General features: G+C 43.3%; 2 protein-coding genes and 1 non-coding gene across 3 annotated transcripts; 1 reads left to right on the top strand and 2 right to left on the bottom strand.

Annotated features, from left to right (window-relative positions):
• Positions 1-8,272: 8,272 nt before the first annotated feature.
• On the bottom strand, positions 8,273-8,354 carry trnas-gcu (transfer RNA serine (anticodon GCU)). The gene has a single exon. It is a non-coding gene; the product is annotated as a tRNA-Ser (tRNA).
• Positions 8,355-10,120: 1,766 nt separating this feature from the next.
• On the top strand, positions 10,121-15,894 carry thoc1 (THO complex 1). Its single transcript, XM_018757459.2, has 21 exons — positions 10,121-10,235; positions 10,617-10,690; positions 10,886-10,946; positions 11,137-11,206; positions 11,366-11,484; positions 11,582-11,630; positions 11,782-11,877; positions 12,061-12,143; positions 12,448-12,521; positions 12,664-12,772; positions 12,913-13,047; positions 13,165-13,265; positions 13,444-13,510; positions 13,679-13,729; positions 13,937-14,007; positions 14,266-14,361; positions 14,486-14,551; positions 14,655-14,738; positions 14,974-15,121; positions 15,209-15,293; positions 15,525-15,894. The coding sequence occupies exons 1-21, from the start codon at positions 10,188-10,190 to the stop codon at positions 15,800-15,802; spliced, it is 1,965 nt and encodes a 654-aa protein (XP_018612975.1). The 5' UTR covers positions 10,121-10,187; the 3' UTR covers positions 15,803-15,894.
• A 32-nt stretch (positions 15,895-15,926) lies between these two features.
• On the bottom strand, positions 15,927-22,961 carry usp14 (ubiquitin specific peptidase 14 (tRNA-guanine transglycosylase)). Its single transcript, XM_018757460.1, has 16 exons — positions 22,822-22,961; positions 21,731-21,876; positions 21,522-21,554; positions 21,313-21,417; positions 20,634-20,737; positions 20,323-20,381; positions 20,004-20,134; positions 19,547-19,627; positions 18,683-18,765; positions 18,337-18,451; positions 18,169-18,234; positions 17,931-18,023; positions 17,700-17,825; positions 17,350-17,410; positions 17,059-17,166; positions 15,927-16,752 (listed from the first exon to the last, which is right to left on the bottom strand). The coding sequence occupies exons 1-16, from the start codon at positions 22,835-22,837 to the stop codon at positions 16,607-16,609; spliced, it is 1,473 nt and encodes a 490-aa protein (XP_018612976.1). The 5' UTR covers positions 22,838-22,961; the 3' UTR covers positions 15,927-16,606.
• Positions 22,962-27,785: the final 4,824 nt, after the last annotated feature.

Here is a 27,785-nt window from a genome sequence, read left to right as displayed (position 1 = left end):
GGTCGAGACCAGGCTTCCTCAGCCGCTGCCCAGGAGGAGCAAGTCCAGCAGATGCTTGTTCCGGTTAGTTAAGAACCTGATTCCGATGGTCATGCTGGCTGAAGCTGTTAACTGTTTTCTGAGTGTAAGAGGAGCTGAAAAAAACCATCTGGACCGGGATCTGGGAAGCCCCAGTGTTCTGTGAGAGAGAATTGTGAAATTAAAAGTGATTCATTGCAGAAATTTTAAATAATTATTAACAATAAACAAATAGCCAATTAAAAAAGCAGCATTGGCGCAACAGCTAGCATGGGCCCCTCACAGCTCCTGTTCCTGCATGTTCTCCCCATGTTCCCATGGGTTTCCTCTAGATGCTCTGGCTTTCTTCCACAGTCCACAGACATTTCAGGTGGATTGGGGTTAGTTCAATAAATGGACAGATGGAGATGATATAATTTTTGAGGTATTAAGAATAAGGCATTTCATCCAAAATCACAAGAATCATCCCGGAAAACTAAACAAAGAAAAATAAAATGAAGAAAATTCCAAGTTCATTTTCGTTTACAGTTACATTATAAAAGCAAATACTCTTAGAGCGGCTGGGATATTCACAATTAAAGAGTAAAAGCTTATTTTCTGAGAAATAGTATAGAAAAACACATTAGTAGAATATTTTAATGTCACAAAGATAAGGTAATAAACCAGAAGCTGGAATAAAGAAGAATAAACCAGAAATCAAACATCTGAAATTAATGTGCAGGTATTTTAAAGTATTCATTGAAACTAACAATGACAAACTTGAGGTCCGATACACACAGGCACACACAGACACGCACATTCCACCTCGTGAAAAAGACAACAAGCACAGCCTTCAGGCCCTGTCAGGTGTCCTATCATGTTCCCGGGACACTGGCCTCACCTTCAGGGTGTGAGGGCTGAGTCATGGTCAGGGGGACTGAATAGTACAGGAGCCTGAGACGACAGCAGAGCAGCTGCCCCCAGAGCAAAGATGTTAACCAGAGTCTGAACGTTGACCTCCGGTCACACGCACCAGCAGCACAAGATGAACTCAAGAAACTTCTCCTCCCTTTGCTCTCTGTACACACTGAACAGATTATCTTATTGGTATTGGGAGGACGTATCCTGCGATGGACTCGCAGCCCATCCAAGGTGTACCCTACCTGGCGTCTTGTGTTTAAATTTACATTTACATGTATTCATTTAGCAGATGCTTTTCTCCAAAGTGACGCATATCTCATAGCGTCAATGTGTGCATTACATTAGCAGAAAGAGAGATATAGATGCAGACAAGTGATTCTAAAGTGCAGTTAGTTTGCTTCTTTCCACTATATGCACCAATGTTCATCATACGAGTAGCTGCATAAAACTTTATCAGAATATCCATGATTCCTGATCACCTGATCAGTATTTTTTTTTTTTGGAGATGCATATAAACATTTGCGTTACATTACAGGAGTAGCTGCGTAAAGGTTTATCGAGACATGATCTTGAAGTTATAGTGCATGAGCATTACACCTGACATGAACTTAAGAGATCATGGGCGAAAGGAGCCTGAAAAGGTGTTTCCGGGATAGGCTCCAAACCAGTGACCCTGCACTGGTCAAGTGGTTATTAACAATGTGTGGATGGATCAGTGCTGAAGGAGGGGTTGCCTTGATGGCTTGATGGATGTGTCCATTCTGACACACTCCTCACTTGTACACATGGAATGGATTTAATTTCTGGGCACCCTCTCAATTGTGCCGCAATCATGAGTGACTGCACACATTTATTTATGACTGTTTATCTATTCACAGGTCTTCCTCCTCCCAGAGTGGCAGTGGGGGTGAAGTCCATTAATTCGTTCTCACGAGCCAGTCGTCAGGATAGTGTCACGCTGACCCAGAGAGATTTGCGAGAGGCCCAGAATGCAGGGTGGGGTGTGGCCACTCCAGGACACCAGCACAAACATGGTACTCCCACTTGTGCGCACACATCACACACTCACACTGTCTCATCGTACACCTAGATTTCTCTGAGAAACTCTGAGCAGAGTTACACTGTTCCAGTAAAGCCATCCAGCTGCACTTGTCAAAATTTGAGGTACAAAACAAATTTTACAACTTTGGCTAAGATGTATAAAACATAAATAGCAAGAAATGATGTTTTTCCTTTTTGCTTGTATGAGTCAACATTACAGAATTGTATTAGTTATTATGCATTCTATTTTTTATGTGATAGTGTTTTTACTGCCTTGAACTCTCTCTTTGGTCGAATGCAGCTCGATGACAGTTCGGAGCCGAGGAGAGCCATTTATGATATGATCCAAAGAAAATGAAAGGTCAGGCAGCTTGTAAACCCCCTGGGAGTGGGACGCATGAATATGAGCAGGGTATGGAGAAATGAAGAAGACAAAGTATTGGAGCTGTCAAGGCTGGACTGCCGGATGTGTTCTGCTTCATGTCCTCTGGAAAATCCTCTCCATCATCATACATAAAAACATGGAAATTTCACTGTCCACCTGGAGGTGCAAAGCTCACCGGTCTTCAGCAACTTCTGGGTCATGATGTACATGGCGGTTCAGATGATGGGTTCTACCTTCTCCAGCATCATTGTGCACTCAATGGCATAAGAAACCGTTGACACTTGGAATCAAATTATGTGAGACAAGTAACACCCTTTGGTGACAACCGACTGGAATTAGTAATTTTTCTTGAGAGCTGGATTTCAAACATTTAAACCAAATGTCGGTACATGCAAATCCATTTAAAAATGCAATGTCCTCAGCTAGTGAAGCATGTAATTTTTAAAAATATTTGACATTCCAGATTCAAAGCTTTAAATGGTAGGCAAAAATCACCAATATTTACTTATAAACCAGGGTGCACTTTAAAAATATTTATTTATTTATTTATTTATTTATTAAATTTCATTCATCTTGGATATGTCCGTTTCTTAAAGCGAAGGCCTGCTTGTAAACGCAGTTTACAGCCACTCTTGGCACTGGAACAAAGTGCGCTGTGACCCTTGCGTGCGCCACAATGCTGCTCTGACGCCTTTCCAACGCTCCTGCTTCCCGAGCAACCATAAAATGACAGGCATTTGTCGCCACTGCTAATGAGCTCTTATGCAGCTTGCAGGAAGCCCATTGTGAGAGGCACACCGCATTACGTATATACCTTCTGTAGGTTATTCCGATTAGTGGAAGGAAGCACAACCTCAGCTGGTGCAGAACCTCCCAGTACTTTGTTTTGTTTACTGCTTACTAATTGCTAATGGCCAACGCTCACTTTCATATTGTCTTTAAGTGCTTCTATAAGTAGCAGCAAGTTTTTTTTCCCAGTGCTTTTACAATTTTTTTGAAGAACAAATGGCATGCTGAAAAATTGAAAAGACATGTGAATGTATAATATAATAAAAGTGCAACAGGATTATACTATAGGATGCTATATTTAGCAAGGCAATTAGGCAGCACTATCTAAGGAGTTCCAAAAGGGTGCCCAGACATGTCATAATTCATTTCAATTATCATGCAGTCCCTCTGAAAACTTTTCTACCAGAAGGGACTTAAACACCTGGGTTGGAACATAGCAAAAAGACTTGTTTTCTCGGCAAACACGTTAGAATAGCGAAGCTATGTTCTGTATCTTCATCAAACAACTGAATTTTGGTTGTGCTTTAATAGGAATATCGAGGAGGGCAAAATCAAACTTTTTCCCGGCGACTTATTTCTGGAGGCTCCCAGAAACATCCGGTGAAGATGTACTGGAGTAAGGTAAATTTTCTGTGTGAGTCTGAACTTTTGTTCCAGGATGCTGAAAAACAGTGTACAAAAACATTCCCCACCCTACATCTGCACAATTCATCCACAAGAACAGGTACCAGTGCTTTTTTAAACACCATGTAGTGCGAACATCACACTCCTGCTCAGTGAAATGAACTGCTTTTCCACTTTACTCAGAAGTGCTGAATCCCTCTCAATATTCAAGAAGGCTCTCAATCTTTGTCACACTCTCTTTTCTTCTGATCTCTCATCTACTCCATAAACTTTCACTATGTGATCCATCAGAATAATGTCCCTATCAGTTCTATATACTGCTATTTGTAGTATAATTCATGTATATTAAGTTTTTATAGAAACTAGTGTTAGACCAGAGCTATTTCTTAGATGTCTGAAACAAGTCGTTCAAAGAGAGGTCGAGAAGAGTTTAAAATGTGTCATTTACTTCTTGTTCAAAAAGTTAAACCAAGTTAGAGCATATATAATTTTACTAACTTTTAGTTGTGGTCCCACCATGTAGATTCCCATATCAGCTGCTCAAAGCGAAGCCCTGGATGACACAAACAGTCCCAAGACGCTTCTTCCGGGGGAGCAGAGTGACATACCGCTGCCCCTTATTGCTTCTTTGAAACAGTTAATATCCTTGGTAACGTGATGACGTTTATGCCGGGGCCTTTGGAGTACTTTGTGAGAGGTAGGGTGTGACTCTGCGTTGTGTTGGCTCCCTGTACCATATTGTCCTAGTGCACACTCAACAGCCTGTGCCAATAAGTAGCTTCTCCTTCCTGTATGCGACTGGCCTCCCAAGGTCCCTACGTAAACCTGACCCTCGTCGAAAATTTTATTTCGCTCTAACCGAGCTGTGCAAGCTACAAAAGTATTTGCTTGTTTTTCCGTGATTCTTAAACCTTCTTTTAACCAGACGTGGTGCAGCAGTTAGGAACGCCGACTTGTACTTACGTATAGCTGCTACAATAGGAATACACTGCTGTATAAACAGATCAATCACTGTAAAGCTGATTATTTGACACTAATAGCTGCCATCTGACAAAGGCATCAGGTGAATGTGTAGTTTAACAGTTATGTGGCCTGGATAAGCAGGTTGACATGATACAGAAACTGGCAGAAAAATGGCTCTCCTTGCTGTTTCTGGCGCTTAGAAGATTTTCCAGGTTTTAGAGGCTTTGCCAACTACTGCAGAATATTTGAATAAGGTACACACCCTGAACTGATACAGTAGGAATTACCCATCTGTATAAACAAGTAAATCACTGCAATTGGCTTTGTGTGCAATTGCTCTGGAGAAAATCAATAAATAATAATGACATAAGGGGGGTGTGGTGGCGCAGTGGGTTGGACCGCAGTCCTGCTCTCCGGTGGGTCTGGGGTTCGAGTCCCGCTTGGGGTGCCTTGTGACGGACTGGCGTCCCGTCCTGGGTGTGTCCCCTTCCCCCTCCGGCCTTACGCCCTGTGTTGCTGGGTAGGCTCCGGTTCCCCGTGACCCCATACGGGACAAGCGGTTCTGAAAGTGTGTGTGTAATAATGACATAATAATAAATTATAGTGAGGACTACAGGCTAGCTTCAGATATGACCGTTTGTTTCCAAACTGTGAGACTGGGAGTGAAGTACAGCAAGACAAGAGGGAGTTGTAAGAGGTGAGGATGGAGCGAGGGAGGGAGGGAGAGAGGAAGGGAGGTGCTAAACTCCACACTGTCACATCTTCACGGTTATCACAAGTACAGCTAAAAATTTAAGTGGCTTTTTGTCTTGATCCTGCAGAGACAAGCAGTTATGAGTCCAGCTCTTCAGCAGCATCGCAGCTGTTCGGACCACGCAGCATCTCTCGGTTTAAAGTGACACCACAACGCTGCAGTTTTGCAGCTGTTGATCCCAAAGTGAGAAGCCGATGAGGCCATCAGCTGGAGTTCAGACTTTTTCTTCAGCATCCAGCAAAGAATCTGCCATCAGGCGCAGAGCTGCACTGCTTTCGATCCCGGGGTCAAAGCTCTGCCATCCGTGCAAGTGGACCCATGCCAGCTCATGGAAACAGCGCAGAACTCAACAAAAACAACAGCAACAACAAGGGCGTATTATGGATTGGGGTCAGCGGCACCCCAGAATCGATCCCCCACCGGACGACGGTGTCCAAGAACTAAAAGGAAAGGTTCACTTAGACCAATTATAAAAAACACAAAGGACATCGGGCCTGCAGTGCCAAGGCAGGACCTGGGCACGGCCACCACCCCAGCGCACACCCCTAGCTCTTCATTGTTTGCTGAACTGACCTTTTACCCAGTTCTGCATCGTTTATGCAACCGAAGCCATGGTGTTTAAGGGCCCTTATTGTGAAGGTTGCCAGTTCAAGTCCCAGCAAGCGCTGGAGCACTTTGCACTGACATTATGATTCTGAATCATTCATGTAAAACTGGTGCTTTTTTGACAGTTGTTGAATAATGGAGCACAACCAATGGAGAAATTTCAGTCCAGGGGGATCATTATTTCAGTGTAATAATAAAATATAAGCCATCCATAATTAATATGACTGAATTCTGCTGTAGTTAACATCAGCATTTTGAACACAGCTCAGCACACACACTCTTTGCTTAGAAGAGCCCAGCTGGTATTTTGTTCTGATGTAGATGTATGAGCTGCTATTTCTTACATTCCTTTGGCACATTGAGGTCTTTTTAAAGACACTGTTGTAGAAAAAGTCTTCTTTCCATTCAGTGCAGTTCAGAACCGAGTCCCAGGTGGCTTCCAGGTACTGTCTGCTTTAACGATGACAATTCAAAAAGCCCATGTGCACACAGTCTCCCTCGCGCTCACACACCCACACACTACCACACAAACACACTTTATCTCTCACTCACATGCAGTCACACATTCTCACAGCAGTCATTCTTCCACTCATTTATTTGCAGTAAGAATTTACTCTCTCACACTCTCCAACACACCCACGTGCAAGTAGGTTTTTAAAGAAATGTTTTCTCAGCGCCTTCTCTCATACATATTACCATCTGGCAGGAATTGTTGCGCGACTGCTCCCCACTTTCAGTCATTGCAAAAATTTATAAGGAGCAAAAAATATATACTAACATATGACAGGTCTGAGGCTTAGTGACGCACAAGTGAAGTATCTTGGCCTCTGGTGCGACTTTTAACATTGATAAACAGTCATTAGGACACTGCGGGCGTTTACTGAAAGGGGCAGTACAGCGAGTAGAAGGTGCAAGAGAACGTGGGTTCGATCCCTGCCCAGTTCTCAATTTGTGTGGAACTTGTACGTTCTCACCCCTCTGTGTACGTTTCTGCCGAATGCTCCGGTTTCCTCCCACAGTCCAAAGACATGGAGTTCAGGTGGATTGGTGACATTAAATTGCTGTGTGTGTGTGTGTGTGTGTGTGTGTGTGTGTGTGTGTGTGTGGCTACCCTGCCATAGTCCAGGGTCTACTCCACTTCAGACTTGTGGTCAGTGCTTGCGGGATAGGCTCCGCATCACCATGACGCTACTCGGAAGGTGTTTTGTGGTAAGAGCGACACCCAGTGGACACTCTGGGTATTCAGTGGGAAGTAAAGCAGGTTTGACAGTAATTGGGAAATCACCGCGTTAGGCGGGGTTATTACTACATATTATATTTGTCATTTTTGATTATTATTTGTCCGATGAACTTCTCCAGAGTGACTTACAGACAATGTCAGTTTTGTAGAGTAAGCTACTTACGTGTACGAATTCGTGTTGTGTGGAGTCCGACTCCAGCAGGGTGTATTACAATCTGGCAGCTGCTCCGTAGGACAAGAAAGCCCTACAGAGGGTGGTCAAAACAGCTCAGGGAATCATCGGCACACAGATACCAGCAGTCCAGGACACCTACACCTCACGCTGCATCAGAAAGACGATGCCCATCATCATGAGAGACCGTAGTCCCCCCGCACGGGCGCTGTTTCTCCTCCCTGCCATCTGCAAAACGGCTTAGGTCTATTCGAACCCGCACAGCTAGGTACAGGAACAGCTTTTACCCCACTGCTGTAAGACTATACAACACTAACCAACGTGCCCCCTTGAGTAACTTGAGTTGGACTGCTCCTCCCAAGCGCATTGGTAAATTACACTGCCACTTTAAGCGTCCTCATTCTCATTCTCTCGTTCTGAGTTGTCTGACTGTCACCTGGCATTATTGTTACTACCGTTACCATTATTTATTGCTATTGCTGTTGCACTACTCACTCTCATTGTTTTGTTTGTGCACTATTTCTATTGTTTTTGTTATAGTCTGTGGAGAAGCATTCAAGAAGAATTTCATGACACTTGTACGTATGACAATCAACTTGAAATTTGGAGGGAACTGTGGCAGGAGGACGTGCTGCGATTGCGAGGTGAAGTGTGTAACCACTGCGCCCCCTGCTGTGTCGAGCTTGTCACTGTGACACATATTATGGAACTATGATTTAGCCGTCACATAGCATAAATAAAACATTTAAGCACTAGCTCCTGACAGCACACCATCGGCGTCGACGAGAATGGGATTCGAACCCACGCGTGCAGAGCACAATGGATTAGCAGTCCATCGCCTTAACCACTCGGCCATCTCGTCATGAAGAATGAACGATTGTTTTGTGGTAAACAGTGTAATGAGCTGCGGTACTCAGCGAAAACATTGAATTGAATTGAATTGAATTGAATTGAATTGAATTGAAGGGGGGATGCAGTGGCGCAGTCCTGCTCTCCGGTGGGTCTGGGGTTCAAGTCCTGCTTGGGGTGCCTTGCGACGGACTGGCGTCCCGTCCTGGGTGTGTCCCCTCCCCCTCCGGCCTTACGCCCTGTGTTGCCAGGTAGGCTCCGGTTCCCCGTGACCCCGTATGGGACAAGCAGTTCTGAAAATGTGTGTGTGTGTGTGTGTGTGTGTGTGTGTGTGTGTGTGTGTGTGTGTGTGTGTGTGTGTGTGAATTGAACTGAATTGAATTGAAGACTTTATTGTCATTGTGCTACTGTGCAATACAACGAAATTCTAGTGGTATTCCCTGACTTCTTTACACAGCCACATAACAACAATACAAAACAGAAACATTTAAGTAAAAAAATAGAAAATTCACAATTTAAACAAGATAATTCAGTAGACCAGTATGACAGTAGGAGAAAACAACAATATAAAACACAAACACTTAAGTATAAAAATAGAACATTAAATAATTTAAACAATATAATACAGTAGACCAGTGAGACAGTAGGACAGACGTGCATTTGGGAGGGGGAGGGTTAAAAATCAGGCAGAGTTCAGCTATTTCACAGCTCTTGGGAAGAAGCTGTTTTTCATCCTTGTGGTGTGTGAATGAATTTTCCTGGATCGCCAGCCAGATGGGGGCAGTTTGAAGAGATGGTGTGTTACTGTGTAAGGGGAGTGGAGTCCCTGATCATTGTGGAGGCTCTGCTCTGACATCTGGACATTGATTTGCTCACATTGTCTTTACATTTGAATCGCTAAATTCTCCAATGGCAAAAGACATTTTGGAAGGTTAGGTTGTCAGGGGGAAGAGATGGCCAAGTGGTGAAGGCAATGGCCTGCCAATCCATTGTGGGTTTGAACCCCATTCTTGTTGATTATTTGTAACTGTGTAAGAGCCCTTGTTACTGCCACAGATGTGCTTTTCCTGATGCGATGCAGTGTGTGTTATTTACCATAATTCATAAAATGACCCTGTGAGTTCACACAGAAGATGCCTACAACTGCTTGTCCTGAGCAGGGTTGCAGCAAGCCAGGGTCTAGCCTGGTAGGGTGGGGGGCTGGAGGGGGAGAGGTCACACCCTGGACAGGATGCCACTTCGCTGCAGGGCACCCCAAGCAAGACTTGAACCCCAGGCCTCAGCCAAACCTGCTGCAGCACCACACCCCCCTTATAGATGTAAACATAATAATAAATATACAATAAATGTAACTTTAAACATATTAGTTAGGTGTTTTAGCAGCAATTTAAGAAAGAAGAGTGCAAACAAATTGCCAGTGAGAGGGGTACATAGAGGAAAATAATCAGAAACAAACAAGGAATAAACAAATGTTCAGATAGATAGATAGATAGATAGACGAGAGGATGTTTACAGTTTATCAAAAAAACTTAACTATTTCTTAAGGCTTGCTTGTTAGAAGACGTTTTTGGAGAGTAAAAAGATGACACTGTAAATTAGTCACAAATCATTTATACTTAAGTCTGAATTTCATACATCTTGCCTTATGAAAGAACATCGCTTTAGCGGGAGAATAGATGGGCACGAGGGGGTATTTCGCAAGGGGGCGCTAATTATTTTTTGGTCAGTCTCGAAAGTAACGGAACCGTTCAGAGGGATTGACCTTTGACCCTACTTCCGGCATGGTTTAGTTACTTGACGGAAAAAGGGTGTTTGTAGTGCACAGAGTTGTCGGCGCGCTTGGAAGATGTCTCCGTCTGTGTTCACGTTTAACGACGCCAAAGATAAATTTACGGTACGATGGTAGATTTATTATTTACATGTTGTGTGTGTTAGTAAAAACTGCGCGAAAGTGTTCTGCCAAGCTTTTCTGCTCAACTCTGTCATGTTGTAATCGCTGTGTGTTTTGTTATGATCACCCTTCCTCGTAGCTACTTTCTTCTTACAGCACTTTTCTTCTTCCTTATAAGTTATATAACCCAATGAATACTATTTGTATTTTTCTGCTTTAGCTGCTGGTTGACCGGCCCTGTGGCCTGGTATTTTTATCACTAAACGCAGCAGTGTCATTCCTTGACTGATTTCTGTGTTCGTCTGGTTTGTTTTTATCATCAGTCATGTCGTCTTGTCATTTTGGTGGCTTTAAGTTTAATAACTGCCTTATTCTTCCGTGCAGGCTGCAACTAGAAGTGCGCTGGACAGCAAAACCACCAAACCCATAATAACCACGTTCAACCAGCTCCCTGGGAAGTAGGTCTTCTCTCATTTTAAACTGTTATAAACCACTTTGTTTGTGTGTTTAGTTTGTTTTTTTTTTTTTTTTGCAGTAGAATAGATGAATTCTTTTTAAACATTGACATCCTGTTTTGACTAGTGAAGCATTATGTTAATTGGAAATTTGGATCAGTGTTAAACCACTATTGAAACTTTAATGCCTTTTCCCAGCGAGACAGAGAAGAAAACCACACTTGACCAGGCTCTGCGTGGGGTCCTTGAGGCAGAAATTGTATGTTAATACCTATAAGATTCTATTTTAATTATCTTTTTAAAGCAGTGTGGCAAGGGTGCTAGACAGGGAAATTAGCCTGTACAGTATGAGATCAAAACTGTCTTGTTATTTAACACTGGTCTCATTGGCATTGAAATGTCACAAGTGTCAAGTGGAAAGAGTAATAATGTTTAGTTCTGTCTGTCAGGTCAAACAGAAGGGCAGCTGTGATGACTTCTTGTCTCTCATTGACCTCAGCATCGATAGCGTCACAGAAGGTTGGCTGACTGCTAGTATCTGTTTGCTACTTTTTTGTGTGTTAGGTCTCACTGAAGATGTCCAATACAATTCTGAAACAAGAAAGGAGTTTTTGTTCAAAGTATGCGATGGTGTAGTATTAATACATTTACAAGATTTTTTTTTTTTCCCCCTTCCAGGAATTTGCTCTGCAACCACACCGTTCCTCCTGCTGGGTGATGTGCTGGACTGCCTGCCTCTTGATCAGTGTGACAAGATTTTCACTTTTGTTGAGGAAAATGTCTCCACATGGAAGTCTGTGAGTTCCTTGTTTTGGGTGCATGGATCTTTGTGTGGTTTATGTTTGAGGATGCTGCTTTGTGCTGAAGGACCTATTTTCTCATATCTTTCCACAGAACTCTTTTTATTCTGCAGGGAAAAACTACTTGTTAAGGATGTGTAATGGTAAGTGTAAAGATTTTTAGGTACTGAGGTAGTTTTTGAATTTGGGATACATTTGCATAGGGGTAGATTGTGATAGCTGATGGGTATAGTGAAATGAAGTGTATTGAAGCAATAGTATAGCAGCAGTGATTTATTATGTCTGATTCTGCAGATCTTCTCAGGAGGCTGTCCAAATCGCAGAACACTGTATTTTGTGGCCGGATACAGCTGTTCTTGGCTCGTTTGTTCCCTTTATCTGAGAAGTCTGGTAAGAAAGAGCTGTCTTTCTCTGATCTGTAAATAAAATAAATGGACGGATGAAAGAATACAGTAATTTTAAAATTGGTTTGTAACAAAACAATTAGCTGTGGGCCATAATACCTTTAAAAAAAAAAAAGGTCAAAGGTTTTTGTTTCTCTGATAAAGTAGGGGTATTGATGTTTTGTCACAGGCTTGAACTTACAGAGCCAGTTTAACCTGGATAATATCACTGTCTTCAACAAAAATGAGCAGGAGAGTACTCTTGGCCAAAAGGTAATTCATCATATTGAGACACTGGTGATGTGCAGTTATATGAATTTGTTTGTGGAATGTTAAGGGTTAAATAAACCTGAAGAAAAGTAATGCTTAAAAACACTGAAACATGTCATTTTCTTATACAGGTTTCGCTAAATGCTTGACATAACTTAATGCTTAAGGTGGCATCTGTGGTGTTCTGTACAGGAATTTTTAATTTTCAAAAATTTACCTAAATTAATAGAAAATCAGTGACAAAGTCACTGACCTTTGATCTAGCATCAGTTGTCATTTTTGGACTAATTCTGCCTGTTTCCCATAGCACTCAGAGGAAAAAGAGGAAGGCATGGAGGTAGAAGAGGGAGAAATGGGTGATGAAGATGAACCTGCTCCATGGTAAGTGATGCCACATTTTGTTTTTTCTCTGGGTAGGGATCTTTTGTAAATTCAGTGCTTTTGACTCTTATTTACTTCAGTATTTTTAGAAGAGAGAACAACCATAGTGATCTCTTGTCTTTTTCTTTCTACAACCTCTTAGCTCCATTCCCATTGATTACAACCTGTACAGAAAATTCTGGACCTTACAGGACTACTTCAGGAACCCTGTGCAGTGCTATGACAAGTTCTCTTGGATGACTTTCCTCAAGGTGCTCTTTACTTGTAATCTCATGGAAGGCCCCCCCCTGCCATGTTGTCATGCTAAATTAACATTCCATGTATCCATACTGCAGCATTTCTGCTTCAATGCATTAATGGTTATTGAATATGGCTTTGGTTTCATCCACAGTACTCTGATGAGACATTAGCAGTGTTTAAGAGTTACAAGCTGGATGACACACAAGCCTCAAAGAGAAAGCTTGAGGAGCTGCGAACAGCTGGAGGGGAGCACGTGTACTTCGCCAAGTTTCTCACCAGTGAGAAGGTGCCTGACCGCAGTGTTGCTCTTCCTCCTCTGCACTGGTGAGGAAGGTAAAATGGCCATGAGGGTAAAATCCTAATAAAGAGTGTTCACAGATGGGCCTCCTCTCTTCCTCTATAGCTGATGGACCTCCAACTGAGTGACAGCAACTTCAGACGCCACATTTTAGTACAGTATTTAATCTTGTTCCAGTATCTGAAGGGTCAGGTCAAGTTCAAAAGGTAAGGAGGTGAATTGTTCCTCTGCTGTTTATCTGGGTTGTGTGCAAAGGAATATGAACATAAGTGTTGTAACCACCTAGTGGAAATGGATGATCTGAGAAGTTGAGGATGTGCAGAAATTACTAACTTGCCAGATTTTTGTGATTTGATGGCTAAGTACTGAAATCTCCCCCTACAGCTCCACTTGTGTTCTAAATGATGACCAGTGTTTGTGGATGGAAGAAACTACCAAATTGGTCTACCAGGTGAGTCCCTGCTGCACCAACACATTTTGTTTTGATGACAGCCTTGAGCAAAATCCACATACAATTTCTAATGCAGTAGAACTGTTGTCTGATTGGGTGTTGACTGAAGGTGCAGTACCTCAGTCTGTTAACTGAGTGGAGTATAACTGCCACATCTTTGTTTTGCAGCTGCTCAGAGAAACCCCTCCAGATGGGGACAAATTTGCCACCATGGTGGAGGTAGGACTTTCAACAAAAGCTTCTGTGAACTCAGTAAAACTTACATAAGGCGGCACAGTGGTGGTGTGTGTGTATGTACATGGACCGCAATGTTAGATTTAATGTGTTTGGGTCTTGCTTGGATGGGGTTTGTCAATCACTTTTGAATTTCCACTGTCCTTTCTGATCATTAAACTGTATTGCTAGTCTGTCCTTGTGTTTTGACAGCACATCTTAAACACAGAAGAAAACTGGAACTCGTGGAAAAATGAAGGGTGTCCAAGCTTTGTAAAAGAAAGGTGCGTCATGTAGGCCCTTAGTGGTTTTCACGTCTCTTGGTATGAACCTGGTTCTATACCTCTTTTTAAGATCATAACTGTATTAGAATTTTAATTGGGGATTTACCTTTAGAAGTAGCCAATCTATTTTCTATGCTGTGGGGTGGAGAGGGCTTCCTCTGTTGTACTGTCAATGTGTAACTGGGCTGCAAGTTACTAAGGAGTTTCTGAGGAGTGTACACCCACATTCTGCTCATCTTTGTCCCCATGTGCCCCTAGGCCAGCTGATGCAAAGCCCATACGGCCCACCAGGAAGAGACCAGCTCCTGAGGATTTCCTCGGCAAGGGCCCTGATCGCAAGATCTTCATGGGAAAGTCAGTATCTTTAAGTTAGTTGCTCAAAGTACCTTTTTCCAGATTGTTATAAACAAGATCAGTGTTTGTAAGCATATTGTTATAGCCTCAGTTTAGACCTCTCCTCTGTGGTTTCTTGTTGCAGTGATGAGCTGACGCGACTTTGGAACCTCAACCCAGATAACATGGAGGCCTGCAAGTCAGACAGCAGGTGTGTGGCTGTTATTTTGGAGTGTCCTTTTTCTGTTTGCTCAGAGGGTTCATAGACACTCAGCTACTTTTGGGCAAGGACTGAAATCTGCTGTCCTTTGTAGGGAGTTCATGCCATCTTTGGAGGAGTTCTTTGAGGAGGCCATTGAGCAGGCTGACCCAGCCAATATGGTGGAGGATGAGTATAAGTATGTATAATGCACACTTGTCACTCAAACAGAGGATTGGGTTATAGGGGAAGAAGCCACTGCATGGATGAAAAATTTTACTATTTCCAGCTCATTTTAAGGAAAACTAGTGTGTCCTATGAACTGAAATTTGTCTAATGAATATAGACAATGTGTTTATGGCTTATTATTTACATTTGCATCACTCTTGTACTCCATGTATAATGCATCCTGAGTTCATCTTTGCTTCTTGTAGGGTGGTGAGAAATTCCAACTATGGATGGAGGGCCCTACGACTGCTCTCTCGGAGGAGCCCACACTTCTTCCAGCCAACCAATCAGCAGTTCAAGAGCCTGGCTGACTACCTGGAGAGCATGGTCATCAAGTTGGCCAAGGAGCTTCCGGTTAGAGCACTATGCTCTTTTGTTTTTACCCTCAACTGTGTTTAAGTGGCAAGTCTTAACTTCTATGTGCTCCATCACCCCACACAGAAGGACATCCCATCTGAAGAAATCAAGACGGGTGAGGAGGAAGATGATGACAATGGTGACAATCTCCTTAAAGAGACCAATGATAGTGAGTCCAATGGATTTTCACTTGATGTTACTGTACTATTTTGGTAAATGGTTCAATTGTCAGATGTTGAAGACATTTTAAATTGCTTACTGTCAAATGTTCTATACCACTCGTTCAACTGAAGGTCTTTAGCAGTAGTGTCCTAAAATGATAGCAAAAGCTTGGTTTACGTGTAGGAGGTTCTGGAGAACACATTCAGGTTATTCCTCACTGACTCCCTTGTGTGTGCAGGCCCAGGGATCCAGCACAAACTTGTGTCAAACCAGCAGATGGATGAGGTTGCAGCTAAGCTTGGCTCTCAGTGGAAGTCCCTAGCCTCCCAGCTGGAGATGAAGGCAGCAGAGATGCGGGAGATTGAGACAGAAAGTGAAGATGTGGATATGCAAGCCAAGCTCCTGCTGGTTTCCTGGCAGGACCGAGAAGGCACCCAGGCTACTGTGGAGAACTTGGCCTCAGCCCTCACTGCAGCAGGATTCCCTAAAATTGCAGAAGCCCTCACCGAGACATAGGAATAGTTATTTTTCTCTTTGAATTGCAACACCATTGCTGTCTGTTGCACTTTGTTGAATAAATGTTTTGTAAGTTGTCCACAGGAAATTTTTCTCTGCTGCTGTCAGCCAATTGAATCAAATTACACAGCCTGTGGTGGTGCACCAGTTTATTTTTTGTAGTTATGAAAAGCCAGCAACAAGTCACTTATGACAGGAACATGTAGTCCACTCCACTCCCACACTCTTACTGCTGCAGAAGTCAGTCAGAGGACTTTGGGCAGTAATACACAACAACAAGCAAAAACCTTGTCTTGCTATGACAATGAGGTATGTCCTGGTGTTAAATCACACAGGGACAAAACTTGGACACTATATTTAAAGCCACATCAAGGAATTAGCAATATGCAATTAATTCAAGTTCTGGAATAGTGGACACACTTCGGATCAGTGCAATAACCAGTCAGAGTAACTTGTGGGTTGAACTTGCCATTCAGCACCATCCTTTGCAGTACAAATGCATGCTAGTGAGTCCAGTGCAAGAAGCTGGACACATTAACAACCACACTGTCATGGCTGTGAATCTTAGTCTTTGAAAGTCAAACTACACTATGCATAAAAAAATGTCAAAACAGGAATAACCCTTACCTGGGGGGGTGGTGGAAAAAAAAAAGTGGTCAAGGGGAAAAAACTGCCTAATATACATCCGTTTTGGTAAAGGCCAGGTGAGAAAAAGAACTTAAGGTCCGAAGATTTAAAGACACCAGTATTTATTGGACAGCTATACAGACAGTGCTCCTAAATGGCGTTTGTTTGCGCTCATAATTATCGCTGCTCCTCCAACATTTCCAGCCGCCGGGGGCCATACATCAGAACATACGCTATGTGCCAGTCTCCACCGCCAGACAGCTTCAGGATGTCCTCTGGTGCCACTAGGCTCACCTTATCATCATCAAACTTCACCCACTCATCTGCAGAAGGGAAAGGGCACATCACTGTCAGCCACACCAGCATAGGTACGTAATCTATTACAGTTTCAAATCATATTCACATGGTTCAGTACTGCCTTCCTCCAGAGCTCTTTGGACTGCAAGAGAAAACTCAGATGCACATGGGGAGAACATGCAAACTGTGTAGGGACAGACCTGAACTCACAGTCCAGGAGTGGTAAGGCAATGTTAGCCCACTGTACTAGCCACACTCTTAAAACCCTAGCAGAGATGGGTATAGTGAGGATGATAGAGGGGTTCTGGAGCACACGGCGACTGGCTATTTACCTTCTTTCCTCTTCACCCAGGCAACGTAGTGCCCAGAGGAGCTGGAACGGCCCTGGTGAGTGAGCACCGCCTGCAGGTCATAGTAACCGCTATTGTTGGAGCCCAGATCTGTAAACCCAAGAACAGCAATTGAATGAGAGCAGTGACAACTGCCAAGAGGACACAAACAACCAACAAACGCCATTCTATGTGAAATACGCTAACATGGTTTTTAAGATCAGGGAAAGTAAACATGGTCTCAGACACCATCTATCAATGGTCTTTACAGGTATATGTGTTGCACATGCTTACCATCAGAAAAGGAGAAGGATTCATATTTCACTTCTTTTGGTGGCACAGATACCTTCTCATTCTGAGGGGCAGTGAAGGGGGGGGGGGGGGGGGGGGGGGGGGGAATTTTAGTTTACAGGTAGCATTTACTGCACATATAAGTGTTAATAAGAGGAAGAAAAAGGGAGTAACCAAACAAAGACCTCATCCATTTGTTCTTCCTTCAGCTTTAAATGGTCTAACCAGCACCCCAAGCTGCTCAGATTAGTACACTGCTAGTACAGGTCAGTGGCAGAAACTGCTCATAACAGTACTACTGCTACAATTTTAGCCAAGTGGCAAGGAAGTATTTTTCAATTCCATAATAAAACCTTCTGCTGCTGCTCCAGCTTCTTGTCCTCCATGTCTTTGAACTTTGACCTCACAGACATCATCTTCTCCTGAAGTTCAGTCGTGCACAGCTCATAGACGTCCAGCATCAGGGGGAACTTCACGTCCTGTGAACACAGGAGTCTGTGACGTTGGCACAGTGGAGCCATTTTGTGCTCAGTGTTCATCTGCACAGCTAAGATGAATTGTGGCAGAAAACATGGCACTCGCACCTTTAAGATTTTGGCGTTGACAGACTCCTTCTCCTTGTAGAAAAAACGAACCATCTGGACTGTTAGGTAAGCAGGCAGGCGACTGATTTTAGACTGGAAAATGACAGAAGAAATGCAAATTTCTCAGGACTACATAACAGGTGGAAAAACTGACATTTTGTTCAGTTTGTCAAGCTTCGTATTAAAGCACTGCTGTGTTCTATCGTGTGGCTTTTCAAACGTGGGTGAACATACTCACTGATTTTATGTACAAAGCATTTCTTTGCAGAGATGGGGACAGTTTGGTGATTTCCTCCTGCAGGCGCTGTGGTGGGCAAGAGGGGAAAGACACAGGTGAGTAAGACTTTGGAACAGGGCCCACAGTGACGTTTCACCTCATCTACCAGCCCCACCCCAGCCCACTCACCAGCCGCAGCCCTGTGGCCAGGTACTTGACCTCTTGGCTGATGAAGCAACTGAACTGAAGCTGGTTCTCTTTGCCTTTGACCGGCTCTTCATCCTCTGCTTCTGTACACTTCATACTGGGTGAAGAATGGTTAAGGAGGAGGGGCTTGGAAGAGCAAAGTGGAATGCAATTGGACAGTGGTCAGCAAATACTAAATTGCCACCAATGATAAATCTCTGCTGAGACTGCAGACTCCATATGTTCAACAGCACCTTTACTTCAGAACAGCAGGTGGCAATTTCACAGCATGACAGGTGCTGGTAATCCAGCAAAAAGGTTCTGAAAAAGGACAGCTCTAAAAGGATACGTGGTCTCAAACGCCACTCCAAAGTACTGGTCAATGAAGTTTTTCTTGGTTGGGGGTGCAGCAGCCGCATTCTCTGAATCAGACTGGAGAATCACATTTGTTCTTAAAAAGATGTTCTTACTCAAAGCCCCCATACTGTAAGCCTCGCTAATATTCGTTTGTTGATTGTTTTGACAGCTGACACAAAGTAGTTGGATTAAGATGTTCAAATTACACCTGGGTGATCAGATTACTACACCACTGAAAACAGGATCCCTTCACAAAGACTTAATTTCTTGCCAAATGTGTGCGGGTGCCAGACTAAGGAGTATCAATCACCTGGCAATGCAGGAATTAATACTCCCTGAGGGCAAATACACAAGGCATTTAGCAACACAAGTTCAGTAACACTGACTGATGTCACTTTCATTTCCAAATCAAAGTAAATCCACTGCTCCAGGCAGTCAGACCAAGCACTGGTGAAGAAATACTAGTTGAAACATGGTTCTACAGTCAGTGCATCCATTTGTTACATACTTAACATTTATTCATTTACTAGACAATTTTTTCCAAAGCAACTTATGCTACTTACAATTTACTTTTACACACAGCTGGGTAACTTTATTGGAGTAATTTAAGGTAAGCACCTTGCTCAAGAGCGCTACAGCAGTAGGTGAGATTCAAACCATCAACTTTCAATCCAAAGGCTGCAGGTCGAACTATTATGTTACCAGCTGCCCCAGCTAAATAAGGAAGGTCAAAGGCTTCCCTATTTGCTAATATTTAAATAAAACAAAACACTCACATTTTCCATCAAATTCAAGCACTGCAACATTTATGGAAAATATACCAACTGCTTTCATACAGCCTGAATGAGAGACCAACCTCCATAGTGCTTTCTGGTTCCTCCGGCTCCAGCTTCTGTTGCAGGACCCTCATTACCTGCACCCAGCACTCATTGGCATCCTGGAGTGGGAAGACATGAACAGTGAGGGGTGCACCCATGAACTTTGTTTACTCACAACTACATGCCACTGCCTGCTCAAACCTCCTGGGCCATTTACATACTTTATTTAAACCACATCAGTAGGAAAAGGGCAGTGTAACTCTTTAACATGAAAATGTGTAAAAGCTGTGATCTAGGTCAATGACTTTGGAGAGAATCCTTGTAAGAGTCAACCAAAACTGTGAAGACTGATTCACAGGTGGGAGGAAGCCAGGTGTTTGGTTTCACCATTTCAAACTGTCACACCCTTCCCCCTGGCTGTACTGAACTCAGACAGGTGTGAATTAACTTTGCTAAAGAGCAGCAAACCATCAAAACACTGCAAACGCCACCCACCTGCTGGAGGTACTGCCCCTGGTCGCCCTTCTCCGCAAACTGCGGAAAAGCCATGTGCAGGAACTGCAACAGGATGATGGGTGGGATGCTAGCGGACGTGTTGTCCATGGACTCGTAGAGATCCCGCAAAGCTGCGCATGTAAAAGAGGGCAGAATCTGAGACCAATCTAAATAGAACAAAACCTCTTGCAGGGAAGGCATTTAGCACCGTTCAGTGAGCATAGAGCAGGGACCCTGTAAACGCCTGCGATACGCCACATGACAAGATGAGAATGTCACAGAGAAAGAGAAAGAGCAGTTGAGGGAGGTGTTCACTCACCTGCGGTGATGTACATTGAGGATGCGTTACCCCCAGAGGACCTCAAGGCACCCGAGTACCTGCAGAGGGAAGTGTAACATCAGGCTAACACCCCTATGCATGGACTACAGCACACCCAGGACTGAAAAAACTACTCCAAGTGTGGAGATGCTCAACTGTTCTGTGATGTCAACATCAGCTGCTATGTTGAAAGAAATGACTAACTTCCTGACAGGCATTTTCCCTGCAATATAAAAACACAAAAGGCTTAAGAAATGGAAATATGGGCTACGTATTTATCACAACAGTTCCAGGGTGGACAGGTGACCTACCGTCTGAGAGCGGATCTGAGCTCTGGTACGGAGCGCAGACACTGAACAGTGGCGTTCAAGTAGCAGGTGTTGCCCAGGTTTGCAAGTCCACAGGGCAGCTCCATCTGAGGAAGAACAGGGAAGCTCCTTCACCACAGACGAGAGCAAGCGAAACATCCGTAGGGACTGCTTATACCACACCAAACACAAAACCATGGTCTGGCATACGAAAGTACAAGGACGAGGAACACCTCCTGTCCCTAATTTCCCTGTTTCCATGCCTCCCTAACACACAGGTAATAACATCTACTTCCCATGGCTCCCAACTGCCTACTAAACCCAGAGCTCACAATGAGAAGGGGTTTGCTGGCCAAGAGAGACTAGAGACAACAGTTCTGATGTTCCAGTTTCTACTGCCTGTTGTTCCACCTTTTCTACGGCCACATTCTGTTCTTCCAGTTGTGACATATGAACCCTATGCTTGAACTCAGCAGAGTACTTTCGTAGGTGGGAGGAAGAAAGGGGGGGGGGGGGGGGGTGCTTTTCTCCCCCCAAGTGCCTAAAACTTTTGCACAGTATTATATAGCTCAATGAGACAATAAAAAATACATTACTTCAGAGAGATCCAGTTAATCTGTATGTCCCACAAAACGAGGGACATGCTACAGCAGTAAACGTGTTTCTGCATCCGTCCACTCACCGCAGAGGCAAGCTGCTCTTCAGTCATGTCCTCCACAAACATGGGTCGGACAGCAGGTTCCTCAGGCAGTGCGTCTGCAGAGCCCATCATCAACAGGGTCATGCCCTGCAGGGGGTGACAAGAGCAAGCACAGGAAGGTAATAACCTGTTTTTTCATCCACCTGACCAGCTAAATAATATCCAGTTGACCAACCGACAGCAATACTCACATTCTTCAATTTGATGTTGCCCCACTCGTCATCCTGAAATGGGGGAAACAAAACCACAGCAATCACTTTTGTTCCTTCAACTTCCCTTATAGATAACTTGACCCAGAGAAATCTCTGCGTATACATTTCCATCCAAACTTTGTGCACAGCAGCCGTTTTTGCCCTCCTGCTGTGGTACTAAAATCAGCCCCCCGCCACCACTGCCTTACCTTCAGGGTTCCCCCTTTGACCATGACCTTCTGGCGGTCAGGCTGCACACCAGTCAGAGCAAACAGCTGAGCTTTGAAGACCATAGGAGACTCCTCTGTGTTCAACTCCACACCATCAAACTTCTCCTTACCCCACTTCACGTTCACTGCAGGACACATAGCGCTTTGGGTCAAGGAAAGAAACATGCAAACCGCATACAGACCAACCAGACAGATGGAACCCAAACAACAACCAAACAGCATCTTATCACAAGTGACTCAGCCAAAACTAAACAAGAGAGGCTCTACATTTATACAGGAACACACAGATAATTGATGTTTAAAATTGGTATCGATGAGAATCAGAAGAGTACTTGTTCTGCTTTTTTTTTTATTATTATTTATTATTATTATTATTATGATAAAAGAAACTGATCTCTAAATTCAGACTTTAATATGAAAAAGCCAAATAAAGATGAGTTATGAATTACTGTAATATTTGATGATATTTCAGCCAAAACAGGATGAAAATCTCACTTTCTAGCTTTGTTTTATTTGCTTTATTTCTATATCTTGCATGGTCTCAACTATTATTTAAATGTTTTAATTACAGTAGTAAGTGGCCAGTTAAATCACTACGATCTCAATTTTGTATTATTAGTACAAAAGAAAAAATAAATTAGCCATCTGCTAATAACACACAGTCACAGGACCCCAAACTTTATTGTTGACTGTTTGTTACATTAAAAATATAAGCAATAAAAAGGCTTGATCCACATTTCCGTATACTACTAGTTACCGCTAACTGCAGCAAAAAAAATTGTTTCACAAAAAAAAAGAAAACGAGGCGCACAGTGTGACCAATCAGGAACAGTAGACTAGGCAGTGTTGTAAACTTAGCTACCTATGACACCAGATGAATTAAAAATAAAAATCACTAGAGAAGAAATTGACGCAGTCGCTCAGGACACCTGCCGGGCGCTCTACTCTGTCCCCGCTCCCCTGCCACTCGAGCGCCAGGCTCAAGTGCGGCCTAACCGGACCCACTCACACGTGTCACGAAGCTGGATCTTCCACCCACTGCGGGGAGCCGAGCAGCCTAGGTAACTTACCTGTGAACACTGGCATTTTCCGTGGACGCTATTAATTATTCCAGACTGCTGCTGGGTAGCTTCACTGGGCAGATGCCTGCACCCCCGACTTCATTCAAACGGAACCTGACGATGACGCTGCAACTGCACACTGGCCGACCATCGACGCGCTCTGGGTGCATATACCCCACCTGCGTAATAATGTCGGGGGGGGGGGGACTCTGGTTGCATCTAACCGACCTGCGTATGGCATCGAAGAGATTCTTGCTGTGTCTAGCCAACCTGCGTCATGAGCTCGCCGCGGATGTACTCTGGATGGCGATCGATGTGATCTGGTTGCATCTACGTAACCTGCGTCAGAACGTTGTGGGTGTGACAACAAAACTTCTTATTTTGGAATAAACGCATAACTACTTCCCGATTAACTGATTTTATGGTATTTGAAACACGCCTGTCCGCCTATAATCCCATTTTATATGCCCGAATACGGACACAGCAAGATACAAGGTCCACCTTTGGTACTGTTACTGTAAAATCACACATTAGATAATCATAACAGGTGCTAAGGTGAAGATCAACACTGTGGGCGACGTTTTTCATGAAGCGATTTTGGCGCGGTACCGCAACCGAGTCATACTAACGACATCTTCCCAACTACATTATTCTGTAATTTGACTACTGGCTACCAGGACTATGAGCCGTTGTTTTTGTGTCATAGAACAGCAGGGGGCGCTCTTTCGTACAGAAACAAATGGTGCAGTTGCCTATGACGCGCTTTTGACTATTCACTTACTCAGGCTCAACTTTAGGCATGTGGCTCTGTATTTTTCTCTGCACGTGAATAGCTTTTCTGATGCAGCACCGCACGCCAGCTGAGATAGAGTCCACATGAGCCCTCTATAACGTGACTTCAACTTTGTAATGTGTATTGGACGAGTACAGTGAAATTGTCCTGCTACACAGTCCTCTCTTCCGACAGTAATATACAGTGGCGTGGGGGGGTAGTGGAGCAGTACAACAGTGCAGGACAACAATGGTGCAAAGAAGACTACATCAATGCAATTTATAGTACAGCACATTTATTAATTTAGCTGACACTTTCTCCAAAGTGACTTCCAATGAACTGTATGTAGTGTTATCAGCCCACACTGACACACTATTCACTGTAGTGACTTACACTGCTAGATACACTACTTACAATGAGTCACTCCTCCATACATCAGTGGAACACACAGTCACCTACACACTGTGGGTGAATCTGAACAGCATGTCTTTGGACTGTGGGAGGAAACTGGGGCACCCAGAGAAAACTTACGCAGAGAATACACAAACTCCACACAGACTGAGTGGGGATTGAACCCCACATCCTCTCGCACCACCCAGGTGCCATGAGACAGCAGCACTACTTACTCTGCCACCCATTTACACAGCTGTGTAATTTTACTGGAGCAATTTTTAGGGTTAAGTACCTTACTCAAGGGTACTACAGCTGAAGGTGAGAATCAAACCTGCAACCTTCAGGTCCAAAGGCAGCATCTCTAACCAGTGCTGTACATGGCACTTTGTAATATTTGGAATGGGTATTTACAGCTTCAAGTAAGTGACAGAAAAGTGCAAGATGGCAGTTTGTCAACAGTCTCTGAACAAGAAATATGGGTGGAGATGCTTCAGTACTTCCTGTCTGAGGGTTAGGGGTGTGAAGAGGGCATGAGCTGGATTAGACAGCCTTTCTGTGACAGTGGGTGGTATAGGTATCTTGGAGCTCTAGGACATCTAAGGCAGTAATTTTTGTTGCAGTCCTGACTGTCCTCCGTCGGTCTGAGGCTCTGGGCAGTCATGTTACCGAACCACACCAGGATGCTTTCAATGCTTCAGTGGTGCAGAGTTCACCAGGGTGTTTGTTCCCATGCCAAAGTTCTTTAGCCTCCTCAGGAAGAATAATCTGCATTGTGGCATCTTGAGGATGATGCTGGTGTGGAGAGTCCATGACAGGGAAAAAGAGCTGCAATCCCAGGAACCTAAATTTCCCCATGTGAGCTGTCAGCGTGGAGTGGGATGTAACTGCCTCCGTTTTTCCAGAAGTCGACAGTCTCCTTTGTCTTGTCAACATTCTGAGCAAGGTTGTTCTCTCAGCATCATGCAGTTAAGTCTTTTACCTCTCTTTTGTAGGCTCCCTCATTGTTGTAATTTAGGCCAATCACAGTGCTGTCATCTGCAAACTTAATGATGAGCTGAGACAGCAGCCCTGCAGTACACTGGTGTTGAGAATCAAGGTGGATGATTTACCAGTTCTCACTGTCTAGGGACTGTTTTCGAAAGTTTACCTATTTAGACTTGTTTCTCAAATTCCTACTCAATATCCTGCCATTTCTCACTTCACAAGTATGACCTCTTCAGTCACCATCTCACATATAACACCATCTATATTGGTGTTCTTTTTCACTTTTTAACTTTTATGAGTAGTTACAAAACATTTTCCATAATCACCACCAACAGTTTAGGAACAGCAGACAGGACCTGTAAACACAGTGGAAGTTGAATAAAGGTAATCCCACACTCCTGTTCAGTGGCTTTACTCACCACCTTCCTCAGCACTTCAGTATTGGCTATTGATAGTCTATTAACTAAGTTCACATAATTTTACAATTACCTTCATCATCTTCTTCCTGCTGTTACAGAAGGTCCTTACCAAAGACTGAATCAGAGCAGTGTGCCAAGAGACTTCAGTGTCTGTATCACATTTCCATGATTGAGTAGCACTGATTTTTTTTTGACCTGTTTAAAGAGGCTTTGCTTCAGGACGAACCCTCAAAGGGAACAAGTTAGCCTCCCAGGGCTTTTCCTCATTCAGAAAACTTCAGCTTTGAGTTGTGGGAACAGTGGAGTTCAGGCCCAGTAAGAAACCCTCAAATTCAGCCTGAGTAAACAAACCGAGGACAGAGCAGGTATTGCACAATTTTTTCCCCCTTCAGGGCCTAAAGATGTCAATATAATGGGCAGTATTGTATGTTGGATTTGTACAATTGGCTTTAAAGCAGCAGTTTGGATGGAGAACTTTGTACCTAAATACATTTGATTTTTGAAGCAGTTTTAATTCTCAGTGTACTGACTCAGAATTCAAATCATTTCAGGTTCCTCTCTTCTGCTTGTTAAACTTGTTTTAATTGGGTAGGACACTCCTTGAGAATTAACATTTCTGGGATTTACTATGGTTCTGACAAAATAGGAATATAAGGACTACAGGATAATTGTACTGAACAAGTTCCATGTTGTCTTCCATTTTAGTCCTATTATACAAACAGAGGTGACTCCTTTGTTCTGGTTAACAGTTTTAGAGAATCAACAACTGTCAGGACCTCCCCTCTTGCAAGGTAATGGCCTTAGTTTCTTTTTTTCTTTAGTGTAGAAGTTATCTGAAGTAACATTAACCCACAGTTTACAATTATTTAGCAGATGCTTTTCTCCAAAGCAACTTCCAATAAACTATGTAGTGTTATCAGCCCACAAACCTTATTTACCAAGGTGACTTATACTAGATACACTACTTACAATGGGTCACTCAACCATACATCAGTGGAACTCACTCACTCTATGGGGGAAACCTGAACAGCATGTCTTTGGACTGTGGGAGGAAACTGGGGCACCCAGAGAAAACCCACGCAGAGAATACACAAACTCCCCACAGACTGAGCAGGGATCAAACGCATATCCTCTCGCACCACCCAGGAACAGTGCCACCGTATCGCCCGAGTTTAATTCTTACCCAGACAGTTACCTTGACACTCAATTCCTCCTGTGTGCAGCAGCATCTTATCATAGCTGTGATGCTGCCTGTCAGGATTCTCTCATTGGAGCACTTAAAAATTAAAATGGAAAAAATCCAAATAGCCTATGGTTAAACTGTTTGCTACATATTTGCAGTGGTTTTCAATGCAGCAATCAGGTTTCCACAAATAGCACCAATATAGTTAGATCACAGTCAATCCTTTCGTCTCATTTCTCATGTCTTCAAATTTATAAACAGGCCTCCCCTTGCATAACAAGTGTAATTTGTTCCTGAAAATTTGACAGCCAGATGTGTTCTCAAACTAAAATCCTCTTAATCATATAAGGTAAATGTCACAAGTATCTTAAGGTCAATTTATCAAAGTATAGTGCTTGTCATGCAGCCAATAAAAAGAAAGGATAGATAAAGATATGTTTATTGACACATACCCATCAGTGCGACCTCCAATGCAATTAAAACATGCAAGTAATCCAAGACAAAATAAAAAAAGATCATAGTTCCAGTGCTTCGTTTAGTGAACAGAACTGCAAAGCCATTTTTTAACCTACAGAGGAGCTATTCCTTGCACTTTTACTCTGCGAAATGCTGCTGTCGTCAAAGAGCTCATCCGTGGGACTGAAAAGAAACTGTTGTGTTGGTGAACAGTAGTGCAGGTGAAGGAGGCCAATCAAGGGTTCACTTTAACTTCCGAAGATGCCAGAATCAGATATCCTGCTGTGTCAGTCAACTGCATCACAAAACTTTCAAAGGAAGACAGACCCTGGCAGTTTCACACCGAGGAGAGAGTCATCTTGACAAAATCTCAGTCAAAAAAGCTTAAAATAAATCATAGCGAAATTGCTTTTTTGTCTTGTTTCGGAGATACTTCCACACAAACAGATATGGCAGTAAAATTGTTATGAACATGTTAAGGCACTAGATGGACCAAACGCTACACTTGTTAGGTGTTCTACTAATAATTTACAATTCAAACAGTGCAGTTTTACTTTTGTTAACTTAATGTATTTAACCATTTATCTATATCAATATAAGGCATACATTACGAAACCGTAATAATAATAAAAGCAAACAATATTACAGAAATGTTCTCAAAGAACACTCAGAAAAGTCATTGGTTTCTTTCAGCTCTTAGGTTTTCTAATGCCATTACACTGGGATGTCCTTATGGCTTAGCAAATAACAAAATGCATAGATTTAA

The sequence above is a fragment of the Scleropages formosus genome, chromosome 7, assembly GCF_900964775.1.
Source record: "Scleropages formosus chromosome 7, fSclFor1.1, whole genome shotgun sequence".
Lineage (NCBI taxonomy): Eukaryota > Metazoa > Chordata > Actinopteri > Osteoglossiformes > Osteoglossidae > Scleropages > Scleropages formosus.
The sequence above is the reverse complement of the archived record's forward strand: the minus strand, read 5'-3'. Positions and strand labels throughout refer to the sequence as shown.

Bases quoted from the DNA above. Each gene is read 5' to 3' on its own strand.
- thoc1 (XM_018757459.2), top strand. From the start codon at position 10,188: ATGTCTCCGTCTGTGTTCACGTTTAACGACGCCAAAGATAAATTTACG. The intron at 11,631-11,781 runs GTAAGTGTAAAG...CTGATTCTGCAG, and splicing joins CTTGTTAAGGATGTGTAATG to ATCTTCTCAGGAGGCTGTCC. The intron at 14,739-14,973 runs GTATGTATAATG...TGCTTCTTGTAG, and splicing joins ATGGTGGAGGATGAGTATAA to GGTGGTGAGAAATTCCAACT.
- usp14 (XM_018757460.1), bottom strand. The intron at 18,766-19,546 runs GTTGGTCTCTCA...GTGATTCTCCAG, and splicing joins AACCAGAAAGCACTATGGAG to TCTGATTCAGAGAATGCGGC. The intron at 18,452-18,682 runs GTATCCTTTTAG...TTCTTCACCCAG, and splicing joins GGAGTGGCGTTTGAGACCAC to TATGAAGTGTACAGAAGCAG.